Raw genomic sequence first — 12,273 nt, 5'->3', positions numbered from 1 at the left:
AGCAACAAGATAAAAAGTGAGCATGCCACTTTTTAAGGAGACTATGATACATCTAAAGTATGCATCCTAAAGAGACTTAAAAGTGGTTGCTGCTGGGCTGAATAGTTACATTTATAACATAATAATAAAAAGGAGAAACATGATAGGACATCGATTTAGTCTTTGGCCATGCAAAAATATTTCCTGAATGTTTATTAGCTTATAGTCTAATCAACCAATATCAAAAGCTAAAATCTCTTACATGTCTATAATGTTACACATACCTGAGCTTCTAAAAACACAACTAAAAAGCATCAACACAATACCATTTTACATAAACTCATTATTTCCTGCAGAGAATACTATCTTATGGTAAAAGTATCCTTAAAATTATGGAAGGAATAGTCATTTTTATTCTTATACTTCATTATTTCTTCTTTTCCCTCTGATAGGGCCTTAATAAATCACATTAGTAAAAGTTTGTGTTTAATAAGCAATCAAAAAAGTTTTCATCCCTGAAAATAACCTGCTACCTCCTACATGACATAGTGCTCTGGACTGGGTATGGAGCATATTTGATGAACAAATTCATAATGAGTTATTTCTATCATCAATACATTTGGAATGACTGTGGTATTTAAGTAAAATAGAACATAAAAATATGTGCGAGTGTGTATAAGACTTTCAAAAAAATAAAAAGAAATAATCTAAAGAAAAGACTACTATTAATAAAGAATTTTCTATGTGATATATTCAAAAGGAGAAAATTTAACTTTGACTCAATGTGTCCTTCATCCTAAGTTTTAAAAAGACCAAGACCAGGAATGCTGGGTGGAAGCAGAATCGAACTTCTCCACAATGACCCAAAATATCCCTATTGCAAAATAATCTCTTTTTTTGTTGGCGAAAAGATAAAATATTGAAACATGATACATATGTGAAAGGAATAAATGAAAAAAGAGCTAGTCTTGTAAATCAAGTTCACTTAAAGATGGGTGACCCCACCATTTTAGGAAAGCACTCTAATACTAGCCTTTCTTTCTTTCTTCCTCTCAACATTTCCCTGTGTCCTCTGAAAGGTCTTAATAAATCCCATAACGAAACATTTGCAAGTTAAAAAGAAAACCTCTGGGTGTTTGGAGGCCTTCTCTCATTTATTTATTAATTTACTAAATTAATAATATGACGTAAAAAATACAATATCAATGTACATGGGTGTCCAGACAAAATTGTGTTGATTATGGTTATAAATGAGAACAAAACATACTGACAGTGCTGACGGCCTCCTTTCTACTGAGAACTCCTGCTTTTTACTCCCTTGAGCCCATCATAATTGACCCCATGTGCAAAAATTAGAAAGAAAAATTTGGCTTAACTTGTGAGCAAAACATAAAGGAAAAATGGAATAAATTCAACTTTCACTATATCAGGTAAAACAATGATCATAAAACATCATATTTACTAAACTTGATACAAGAGAACATAATCAAAAGTAAAATAAACATATGAAGAAACAAAAAAACAAAACAAATAACGTGCGAAAGTAAAACTCAGGAGTTTAACATTTTGTCATTTCTTCTGGGAGACTTAATCATCTAACCATAGAATGAGAATCATTTTTACTGCCATCAGAAGTTCTGGGGACATTAAGATTATGATATCTTTAAAAATATTTACAAAGACTATTGAAGTTACCCATTGGCTTTTACAGTATTATGTAATCCAGTCAGATTAACATATTGAATTTCTCTTGCCTGTTTTTTTTTCTCCACCCTCTATTGCAAAGAGAAAACAAAAAGCAAAATTCTAATGACATCTGCTTTAAAATTATAGGAAATTGATGTACATCTGGATAATTTTCCTATGACCTATAGAATAGGACATAAGTGATGTCTGTGGATGGCATGAAAAGCAGCAGTGAGGTCCAGTGGCTTGTTCAGAAGGACACAAGCATGGAAAGAGCTAAACTGAAATAGAGGCACCATTTCTTCCCTTTTCTAAAACATAAGAGTGCAGTCAATATTTCAGTTTAAATGTTAGACACAATATTGATATAAGAATTGTAAGTGGTATAATGTCTTTGTGTTAAAGAAAAAAAATTTTTATATTCCTTACCGTGATTAACCTTTTAAAAGGAATTTAGAAGTTTTCTCTCATTCTCAACTTTATTTTTCTAAAATAAGAACTAAGAAGGAAACTGAAAGTATTTTATTTTAAATAAAGATATTAATAATATATCTAAAATTATTCTATCATAAATTATTCTTAAAGATCTAATAGATTTACGTAAACTTTGCAGATGAGAAAAGATTCTCCTCTTCATAGGTCTTTCCTTCCAAAAATGAAATTATAAGTTTTTTAAAATTAAGAACAAGGTTAGTTTAAGTGAACTATTAATACATAGATTGAATACTCTCAGAAAGTGCTAATTAAAACTTTAAACATAATTTGACATGTAAGTTTTAATTCTTCTTTAAAATTAACTTTATATAATACAAAGAGAGTTTATGAGTAAGGCATATATTCGAATGGACTACCTTTTGTCCACACTGTTGTGTATATACTTTGTCTTTTGATAAACAATTCAAAAATACCAGTAGCTTAAACACAATACTATACGCACATTAGGAGCTCAATAAATACAAATACTTGTCAATAAATATTGAAAGCAAAATTCATTTAAAAAAATTTACAATGCTTATTTCACTTAAAATTTCTGTAGTAAAAATACATCGTACGCGTGATTCTTTTACATTATTTATACAGTCATTAGAACTCAAATATCCAGAAGGATGTACAATCACTGGAATGCATAACATGGCTAAAATGTCGAAGATGGTCCACGTCCACATAGTTAACTTTCCAACAAGCTCATTTTGTTATCAAAGAGAAGGACATCATTTTAAACTGACTCAACTGAAACTGCATGAATTTAAACAATTAAACCAGTTTGTCAAAGAAAGAAGAGTTAGCAGAAACTGTGATCTATTAAAAGCAAAACCTTAGCTAAATATAAATGGTGCAACTTGAAAGTAATAAGAAACTTTGTATGAAATTTACATATTTTAAGAACTGTAAAAATTTCATATTCTTCCAAAATACAAATATTACCCTACAATTGGAAGTACTATAAACATGTTTATTTAGCATAATGTTTTATTTCAGAACAGTAAATAAAAACATTCTCAGGGTGAATGCTAAATATCATGGAAAAATAGCAAAAACTGTTAAAACAAAGAAGCTCTTACAAACAACATGGAAGAAGTTGTCAAATTTATATTCATTTTGCTGCCTTAATTTGAGGTTTCATTAAGATCTTAATGGGAAAAACATGCACCACTAGTAAAGGAACGTATTTTAAAGAGGATCTTTTAGGCTAGTATAAGTGACTAAAAACGAGTTTCTTGTGAGCTAACGATGGCATCAAACAAACCACAAAGCAGTCTTCTAAAAGACAGGCAATGATTTAAATGTCTACTATATTTCATATATCCCTTTCTTTAATCTGGCTCTTTTAATCTTGTTTCAACCTCAAATCATTTCTGGTTGACAAGTGCTTTTGCTTAAATTTGAGGAGCACATAAGCTGTTGAAGGAATGGACTTTTCTTATTTAACATAGAACATTTGTTACTCCCTCTTTACATCTATGCTAAAACTTCAATCTTTATTAACGTACTAAAACTCTTTTCTTTGTACTTGGATTGAGAAATTTACCCTATGATGGAATTTAATTCTAAGTTTAGGCTACAAAGAAAGGTTGTCGTATGTTGAATCTGGTATTTAAAAACTGACTGCTCACTAGAAGCTCTTAAGGAAGATCCATGTATCTTATTTGTTTTTGTGGAAGAAATCTGGTTAACAAAGAGATACAGATTGACTTTCACGGAACCCGGACTCATATATACCCTGAACTTGTCTAGAATGGTTTCACAATCTGTGTCCTAATTCTGATGCTGTGTTTCACAGAGGAAGTTTTTATAATGATTTGTCACCCTATTCTTACATGATAATGAAATTTTCAGATGGTCCTGTGGCATGTGAACGCTGAAATTAGTTTGTGTCAAGTTATACTATACCTTTAAAGAACTACTTAAGCTTCTTTTTATCCAAGAGAAAAAAAGATGGGGAGGTTTTTTCCTAGTGTAATGGGATCCTATGAACAATTCCCAGTAGCAGTAATGAGAATTACACATATATGTGCAGAACTCTGTTAAGTATTCTGACTAAATTTATAAAATTGATATCACTTACATTCTCCAAAACTTCCTTTGGCTCACTTACCCTTAGCAGCAAAAAACATGATTTGATTTAAAGAAGCTTCTTTTCAAAAATAGTATTTTCCCCTTGAACAAGAAAAGAAATAGTAGCAGTAGCAGCAAACATTTATTGAGCTCTGAATATGCGCCAGGCACTGTTCTAAGCAATTTATGTTGTCAGTTTATTTAATTCTCACAATGAACCTATGAGGTAGGTGCTCCTGGTAACTCCATTTAATAGATAAGGAAATCAAGGAACAGAAAGGTTTTAGAAAATTATCCAAGATCATATAGGCGGTAAGTGTGTGAGCTGGGATTTAAGACCTAGGCAGCCTGATTCTGGAGCCCTGACTCTTACCCATTATGCTAAACATATTATACCAGGTTCTAAACACATTCTACTACACATCTTTACATAGAAGTATTAAATATATTCTGTTTCTTTTCTATGATCATAATGTCTAAGACTGACAAAGTTGTATTTTACGCTTTGTTATATAAGAATTTACTAAACAAGTAAGTTAATGTGAGTAGGTGCTAATAACTCAAAATGATAAATTATTTAGGAGTTTTTGTGTGAAGGAGAAATTTCCTCATCATGTAGCTCCTTAAATACCTAAATGATTCAAAACAGAACCGACTCTTGTTCCTTTGGTACCAAATAAAATGCAGTAAAAATTTATAGAGTATTTTTAGTATACCTTAAATATATTTATATTTCAAAATAAATCACGTCTTCATATGTTCAGCTTGACATGTAGTGAACTTCTATCACTATAACACGCAAAGCTTTAAACTTGAGTGTTAGCCTTGTCTTTTAATATACACTAGCATTAGAAGAGAATTCTTCTAATTTCTTTTTTAATATTAATCTCTGATTTTTTTATTTGACTTTTCAAGAAATGAAGTGAAACCAAGAAAACTGCTCTTTTAAAGCTTAAATATCAACATTCATGTCCCATTTACAAATAATTCAGTAATTCGGTGCATCTATCTGTGATCAGGCCATGCAAGTGAAAACAAAAGTACAAAACAGAGTTACTTTCTGAGAGTACAGCAAATGAAGTAGGCATGCGGGACTGAACTGGGACTCACCATGGAGCTTTTATGGAAAAACACCCCGCTCCAAACAGATAAGGCCTTCATGGAAAAGGGGGGAAAATGCACAAAAAATTAGAGGAAAACTCATTTAACATTAACAAATACATGTATATCATACTGTGATAGAGTATGGATAAAATAACTGAAAAAATTAGTAATCATTTGCAGCTCTGCTGTGGATACTAACGAGTCTGACAGAACCAATAAACAGAACGATCTGTGGTAACAAGTCCCTTAGTTTTCACAGGGTTAGATATTTCAAAATGTTCTCTTTCTCCCCCTTTTCTGGAGCACCCCTGTAGGGTTCCTAAGGAAAAATAAAATAAAGTTCACTTCTGAGGCCCTTTAAAACAAAGTACAAGTTAAATGGAATAATCGGATGGAGAAAACAGTAGGATCAGTAGCCACAGGTGTGTGGTTGCATGATAGAAAATGTTTAAAACTAACTGAAGATAACTCAATAAAAAACTCTGACAAGCACTGTTTGCTGTTCACCAGTTGCAGTCTCAGAACCACAGAAAGAAAGCTTCTATTTTCTAAGCTGCTTATTTACAGTAAGTTGAACTGCATATTGCTGTCCAAAGGAACAAACACTAGATACAAGTAGTATGATTTATTTCCATGTAGCGTCACATTTCAGGAAATTAGCATTTCTCTTAATGGTGACCTAAGAGGTTAGTTTCCTCTACCTGGCCTGCATTGGGCTAGGCAAGAATACAGTAAACTAAAGCCACAATTGCTTGTTTTCAATACAGCTGGGGATGCAAAGTCAGACTTCAATGTAACACACATTTCTTCTTAATATTCTCTTCACAGCATTTAAGACATGCTATGAATATTTGCACACAAAGAAGACTGACTGATTTAATTATATCCAAAACCAAATGTTGCCGTAGCATCTGACATTTGGACGGAAGACATAACAAACAAATCGAGAAGGAAAGCACACTGGCAAAACTTGGGTATTTTTCTTCTTCAACTTTAGTGCTAGGAACATAAAAAATCCTGCTAATTAGCATTAATCTCCCAGTGAATTGAGCATATTTGACCACAAACTGAAACTTGAGGAAAATGTTTTCACAGCACTGAGTACAATTCTGAGGACTAAAGCACAGAAGATACAAAGAAGGGAACAGAAAAAAGATACTAATTAGAAGAATGAGTGAGATGGAAGAACTGAGATATTGAAAAAAACAAAAGAAAAAGAAACTTTAGGGAGGGTGTCAACACAAAGCAAAGAAATCTCTCACAGTTAATGGCAAGACCACAATCAGAGATATGATGTCATCATCCATATTTAAAACAGTGGATTTCAAACTTTTTTTGACTGTGATCCACAGAAATACATTTTAAGGTGCAAGCTGGTATGTACATGAACACACAACTTGAACTAACACAAACTGAAACAACCATTTAAGGAATGTGTGTTTTATTTGTAAACAACTTCATTTTCTATTTCAACGTTTTGCAGACATTAATGTTGGGATTTAGTTACATGAAAATTAATGCATATTCTAACAGTAGGTCTGACTGGGGCCTGAGGTTTGATATTTCTAACAAGCTCCTAGGTAATGTCAAAGCTGCCTATTCGCAGAACCAGTAGCAAAACTGCATGTTATTCTACTCTATTTCATTAATGAAAAAAAAAGCTAGTCACCATCTCCTTATCTGATTTCATGATTCACTAATTACATCGGAAACAAAATGTTACTGGAGCTCACCCTGCACTTGGACAAACACCACTTTAAATAACTGAGACCACTTAAAGACTCCAATCTCCCAATACCATCGTAATGCCCTGAAGAAATGATCAGAAAATGGAAGGTTCAATACGTTTCCACATGCCCACAAATACTTCCAAAATGAAGATCACACAGTAATCACGGCCCTTTAATTTTCTTCATTCGGCAGGACACCTGAAATAATGCAACAGCTCGAATGATTCTAACAGAAGTGCTTGGGATCTGGAACATCTAGCCATGAGTTACTCTTTAGAGTATATTGTGTCAACTCTGGACAGTCTCCTATCTCATTCCAAATATCAGAATACAGCTGATTCGTTGTAAATACTTTGAAAGTTTTATCTTAGTCCTTTATGACTTAAACGGCTTCTCTATTAACCCCAAACATCAACCAAACAAAAATGAAACGAAACCTAAAAGTTTCTACATTTCAAAAGACCAGCTAATGTTCCCCACCTATAGAGCCAGCAAATACCTTTTTCCAGTTTAGGTTTCCTTATGGACAAAAAGAAAACATACATTAGCCAAACAAATTAAACACAAGCTTAAGAAACAAATCTCCTAGCTTTTCCTTTCCAGGCAACAGCAGCGTGTTACCAACAAGAAGATTTCTACGGCCATTTCCTTCCACGCAATCCCAAAATGCACTGTTAATTCTCCAGACACTGTAGTAAACAGGCCTGTACTAAATATAAATAGCAGCTCTGTCACGTTTAAAGACAATACGGTTCTCACTGTTCACAACATAAGCCAGTTGTGTGAGTTAAAAGTTATTGTTCTACAATCAAATAAGGATCTACTGGCTCACACAGCTCAAGGAGAAAAGAGAGGCTGGGGAAACAGGAGGAGGACCCGCTTTAGTATGTGTACTTGGCATGTTTCCAGTCTAGACACCCACTGCTTACCCACTCCTACAAACTGGACCTCTGCCACATACATGTAAAAGAAGAGCCACGAACTCCAAAGAATTAGAGTGACTGACGTAATTACTAACTTTGTATGGGTAGTGTCAGCTGTTCTTTTGAAATGTGCCTGCTTCATCTTTCCTCAGTAGCAAAAGAATGAAAATATAGTCACAAAGGACAAGTCCATGATCCAGCTGTCTTCACCTATGACTTTCCTCTCCTCCTCCAAAATCCCACAGTTGCAGTTTTATATGGGGGTGGATGGAAGGAGAAAAGAGCATGTGAGTGGGAGTGTACGTTGAGTTAAAATTGTCTTCACTAACATATGCAACTCAAATGATCATATTCAGATATTAAGAATTTGTATGTTTTTCAAACACTATTAAGTTTCAGCAGGTTTAACAATCCTGTCATATAAAACCTGTTCACTTTGTCATGATTATATACTTTTAAAGCTGAATTCTGAATGAAAAACATCAGGGTTGGCCAAGAGATTAAAAATCCAGAAATATTATTATAGACTTATTTATAGTCCAGCGTGAAATGACTTGGCCTTTGGTTCTCAAAGAGTTTCTTCTGGAGATTCTCAGAAGACAGGAAGGAATTAAGTTTTATATCATATCATTAATGCTATGTAAGTCTTTAAACTCTGGTTCATTTTGTTGAACGCTACACAGCAACACAAAAGCTTTGGTCTTACTAGCTAAAAGCAAGGCAAATGTGAAGATTTTTTAAACGTAAGGAAAAAGGGATTTGATTTGCTGAAATTCTCTATAAGTTGATTCTTAGTGCTAAAAGGTATTAATAATGATTAGGTTCAATCATCATCACAGGTAAAGAAATAGTTGGAGTCTAAGAGAAAAAGTCTATAAACATACTCTGAAAGTCCTATTTTTCAACTGATCATGTCCTATGAGAATTCAGGCATTACCATTTAACAGACATCAGAATGAGCTCATATAAATATTAAATGTACTAAATGGGGAAAAAGTAGAGAATAGGCTATATACAACATTACGAGGAAAATCGTAAAGTAAAGCCTAATTCTCTAACAATATATTCTAGGAACTCTAATGGCTCTGATACATTTGGTGCACCCCCTGGTCAATCAGGAACTGAAATGGACTCACATTTCCCACAAACATATGAGCAAATTACTCTTCATATTTTCAAGCGTTACTTTTAATTTTTCATTAATATAATTTTAATGGTTCCCTACTAAAGAAAACAGCACTGCTGGCTTTCAAATTATTGATCTGTAGGGCAAATTAAAGCTGAGATTGACAGGTAAACTGTCTAATTTGAGATCTGTTCAACAAGCAAATTTAAACTACAAACTCAAGATCTTCATTAGAAAAACATTAGATATTGTTCAAATTCTGCCAGATGTGGCATAAGAGAGACTAGAATAGCATAATAATCATCATATTCTGTAGAAAGCTATGCCTCCTGACCTGAAATATAGTATATAGAAGACTTCATCCAAAAAACAACTCCACAGATTTATGGCAAAATGGAACAAACAACGGTGCGGTTTAACTACACTGATTTAGCACCAGAATTGGAAACTCAAACTATGGTAAGTATAATGGACATGTAGACATATTTACATCCTTTCTAATGAAAGTACACTGTCCATTATTTTATATCTGGAGCCAAACATTTATAACTTAGCTATGAAGAACTAATACCTAGACAAGACAGGGCTGGGAGGTGGAGCACTACCGTCTGCTATTGTATCTGGTGAGTCCTTCTCCAAATCTTTTCATTCAATTCTCAGTTTCTTCAAGGCCTACTATATGCCAATGTCATCTACTCACTTAGCGAAGTTTGATGGCAGATTTGGTCTTCAAACTTCAACTAGAGATAATCAAATAAATGCCATTAAATGCTTCCATTTCTAACTAAGAATGATCACCTACGTTTTCTAAATGGAGGTCTTAGCACTGGCCTAGGGCTCAACAGCGAGTGAGACTCAGAATTAGGTAATGAGATCAAGGACTCAGTGGGAACTCATACACGTAAGGCTGAAGGATTATAATCCACACATATAAACTTTTACTTTTCACATGAAGAAACTTACCTAGACCACACTAGTAATAGCTGGCAGAAACAAGATGAGAAGACGGGGCTTCAGACTCCTAAGTCAAGATTCTTCCACTACATTACCTAACCTTCTCCTACAGGGTCGGGCCAAAGGTTCGAGAATCTACCTCCAATTGCTCACAAAGAAAGGAATAAATGTAAAGATGGCGGGAGAGGAGAAGAGCAGTAAGCTGCTCCATTTAAGGAAAAAGAAACCTATGAAAGACAACAAATCACCTCACGTTTACTGCAGGACAAATGGTCTGCTAGTTAAGAGCAAGGAAGTAACTTGATTCCCATTTTCTACATTTTTTTATTCCCAAGAAATTATTCTGACCTCTTTTTGAAGAGGTCTTTTTATTGTTCCCTGCTTGTACTCAAAAAATAATATGTATATATTAATAATCTTAGATTTAATGCACATAAAATTAAGCACATTGATGAAAAAGTATCTACTTAGTAAATTTTTGCATAGGAAGCATTAAAAAAACTTTATTACTTACTTGATTCATTAATTCGACCAAACATCTATGAAATGTTGTGTAATAAATCCCTACAATAAAAACTTAACACTCCAAAACAAGGAGCAATCCCTTAGCACTCAGTTTCACTTTTAACAGATGAGAACTATCCTTCTTTAAATATGATAAAAACATGATAGAAGTCTTTCCAATCCTCCAGTCTTAGACTGGAAGCAAACAAATTCTGTCTGAATGAGCGAGTGTTGAACCAAATGATTTCTAGTACTTCTTTGCCTTCATCAGTATATACTGTAGTAGGGTTAAGCAACAGCTGTTGCCAAAATAGGCCTTATTTCCTCCCAGTGCTGCTTCAAGGTACAGAACATGAAGGTGTAAATACATCTGTCTTTTGCCATTTGCAGTTCTACTGGCCTTGTGCATGTCTTGGAGCAAGACAGATGGTCCCTGGCACTGCACAGGCTTTCAGGGATATATATTTCCAAAAATAAGAAGGCAGATGTGAAATATGGTGAGCACACGTTTTACACCCTGAAGGTCTGACTTGAGGCTTCCATCTCAATTTGGTTATTTAAATATAGGATCCTAGGCAATCCTTAGAAATCTCTGTGCTAGAAATACAAGTCTTCATGCTTATTTTACATCTTTAAGACAAACATCTAGGACATGGAACAAATAAATGTTGATCTAACCTAAGTAAGTATATAATTTTACTACATATCAGGTATATTGGAAGTAATCATAGACCTTACATGTCCATAAATGAGCCAGCTCTGTGAAATCTTTCCACATAATCGATGTCAAATATTTCTTGTTAATTTTATTTTTAAAATGCTAGGAAAGGCATTTCATAGAAGCAAAGTTACAGTCAATTAGAACCTCCAGAATGAAGAGAGACCTGGAAAATGAAAAGCCCATTTGCTCATCACTCTGGTGACCCTGATGTGACAATCAAAGTTTCTTAGTAAATATAATAAAATCTGATGGAAATAAGGCAAATTAGCTAACTGCATTCTTGAGAACTGGTCACAGCAAAAATTTTAAAAATAAAAATGAAATAAATATAGCCTTTAAAATCTAATGGGACAAAATCTAATGATATGAAACGTCTGGAATTTGCTTCAATCTCAGCACATGTCAAAAATGGAAATTCAGGGGCTGGGCCAGTGGCTCAGTGGTTAAGTACACATGTTCTGCTTTGGCAGCCTAGGGTTCACTGGTTTGGATCCCGCGTGCGAACCTAAGCACCGCTTGTCAGCCCATGCTGCGACAGGCGTCCTGCATATAAAGTCGAGGAAGATAGGTACGGATGTTAGCTCAGGGCCAGTCTTCCTCAGCAAAAAGAGGAGGATTGGCAGCAGATGTTAGCTCAGGGCTAATCTTCCTCAAAAAAAAAAAAAAAAAGGAAATTCAGGGAATATATTTTGTTCTCGCAAAACAAATATTACTTTTGGTAAGGCAAAATACATGTATTTCAATGAAAATGCTAAATTTTAAGATAATAAAACCACAATTTATATTCTGAAAAATTCTATGACCATATGCTTGGGTGACTTTTAGTAAAATAATTATAAGGAAAGTCACAATAGCAATTTCTGAACATAATTAACAAACTCTCCAGAAAGTGGGCTAGGGGTCTTAAGTCTTGGAATCTAGCAATAGCCAAGTATAAGCTATGAATACTATCATCAAAGTGTTTATAGATGTCTGTAATCCGTGTTAATA

General features: G+C 33.9%; 1 protein-coding gene across 10 annotated transcripts in view; it reads right to left on the bottom strand.

Moving 5' to 3' along the window:
* Nucleotides 1–12,273, bottom strand: part of BCAS3 (BCAS3 microtubule associated cell migration factor) — a 570,105-nt gene that overhangs the window by 295,818 nt on the left and 262,014 nt on the right. For 7 of the 10 annotated variants that reach the window (XR_006890461.1, XM_046674305.1, XM_046674308.1 and 4 more), the window contains exon 17: nucleotides 5,332–5,376. The exons of the other annotated variants lie outside the window; for them this stretch is intronic. Coding sequence is in view for 6 of the 7 variants with exons in the window: in XM_046674305.1 (XP_046530261.1) it covers nucleotides 5,332–5,376 (45 nt within the window). In the remaining variant the exon portion in view is untranslated. The remainder of the gene's footprint in view (nucleotides 1–5,331; nucleotides 5,377–12,273) is intronic. 10 annotated transcript variants of the gene reach the window in all.

This window comes from Equus quagga, chromosome 11, assembly GCF_021613505.1.
Source record: "Equus quagga isolate Etosha38 chromosome 11, UCLA_HA_Equagga_1.0, whole genome shotgun sequence".
NCBI classification, from domain to species: Eukaryota; Metazoa; Chordata; class Mammalia; order Perissodactyla; family Equidae; genus Equus; species Equus quagga.
The sequence above is the reverse complement of the archived record's forward strand: the minus strand, read 5'-3'. Positions and strand labels throughout refer to the sequence as shown.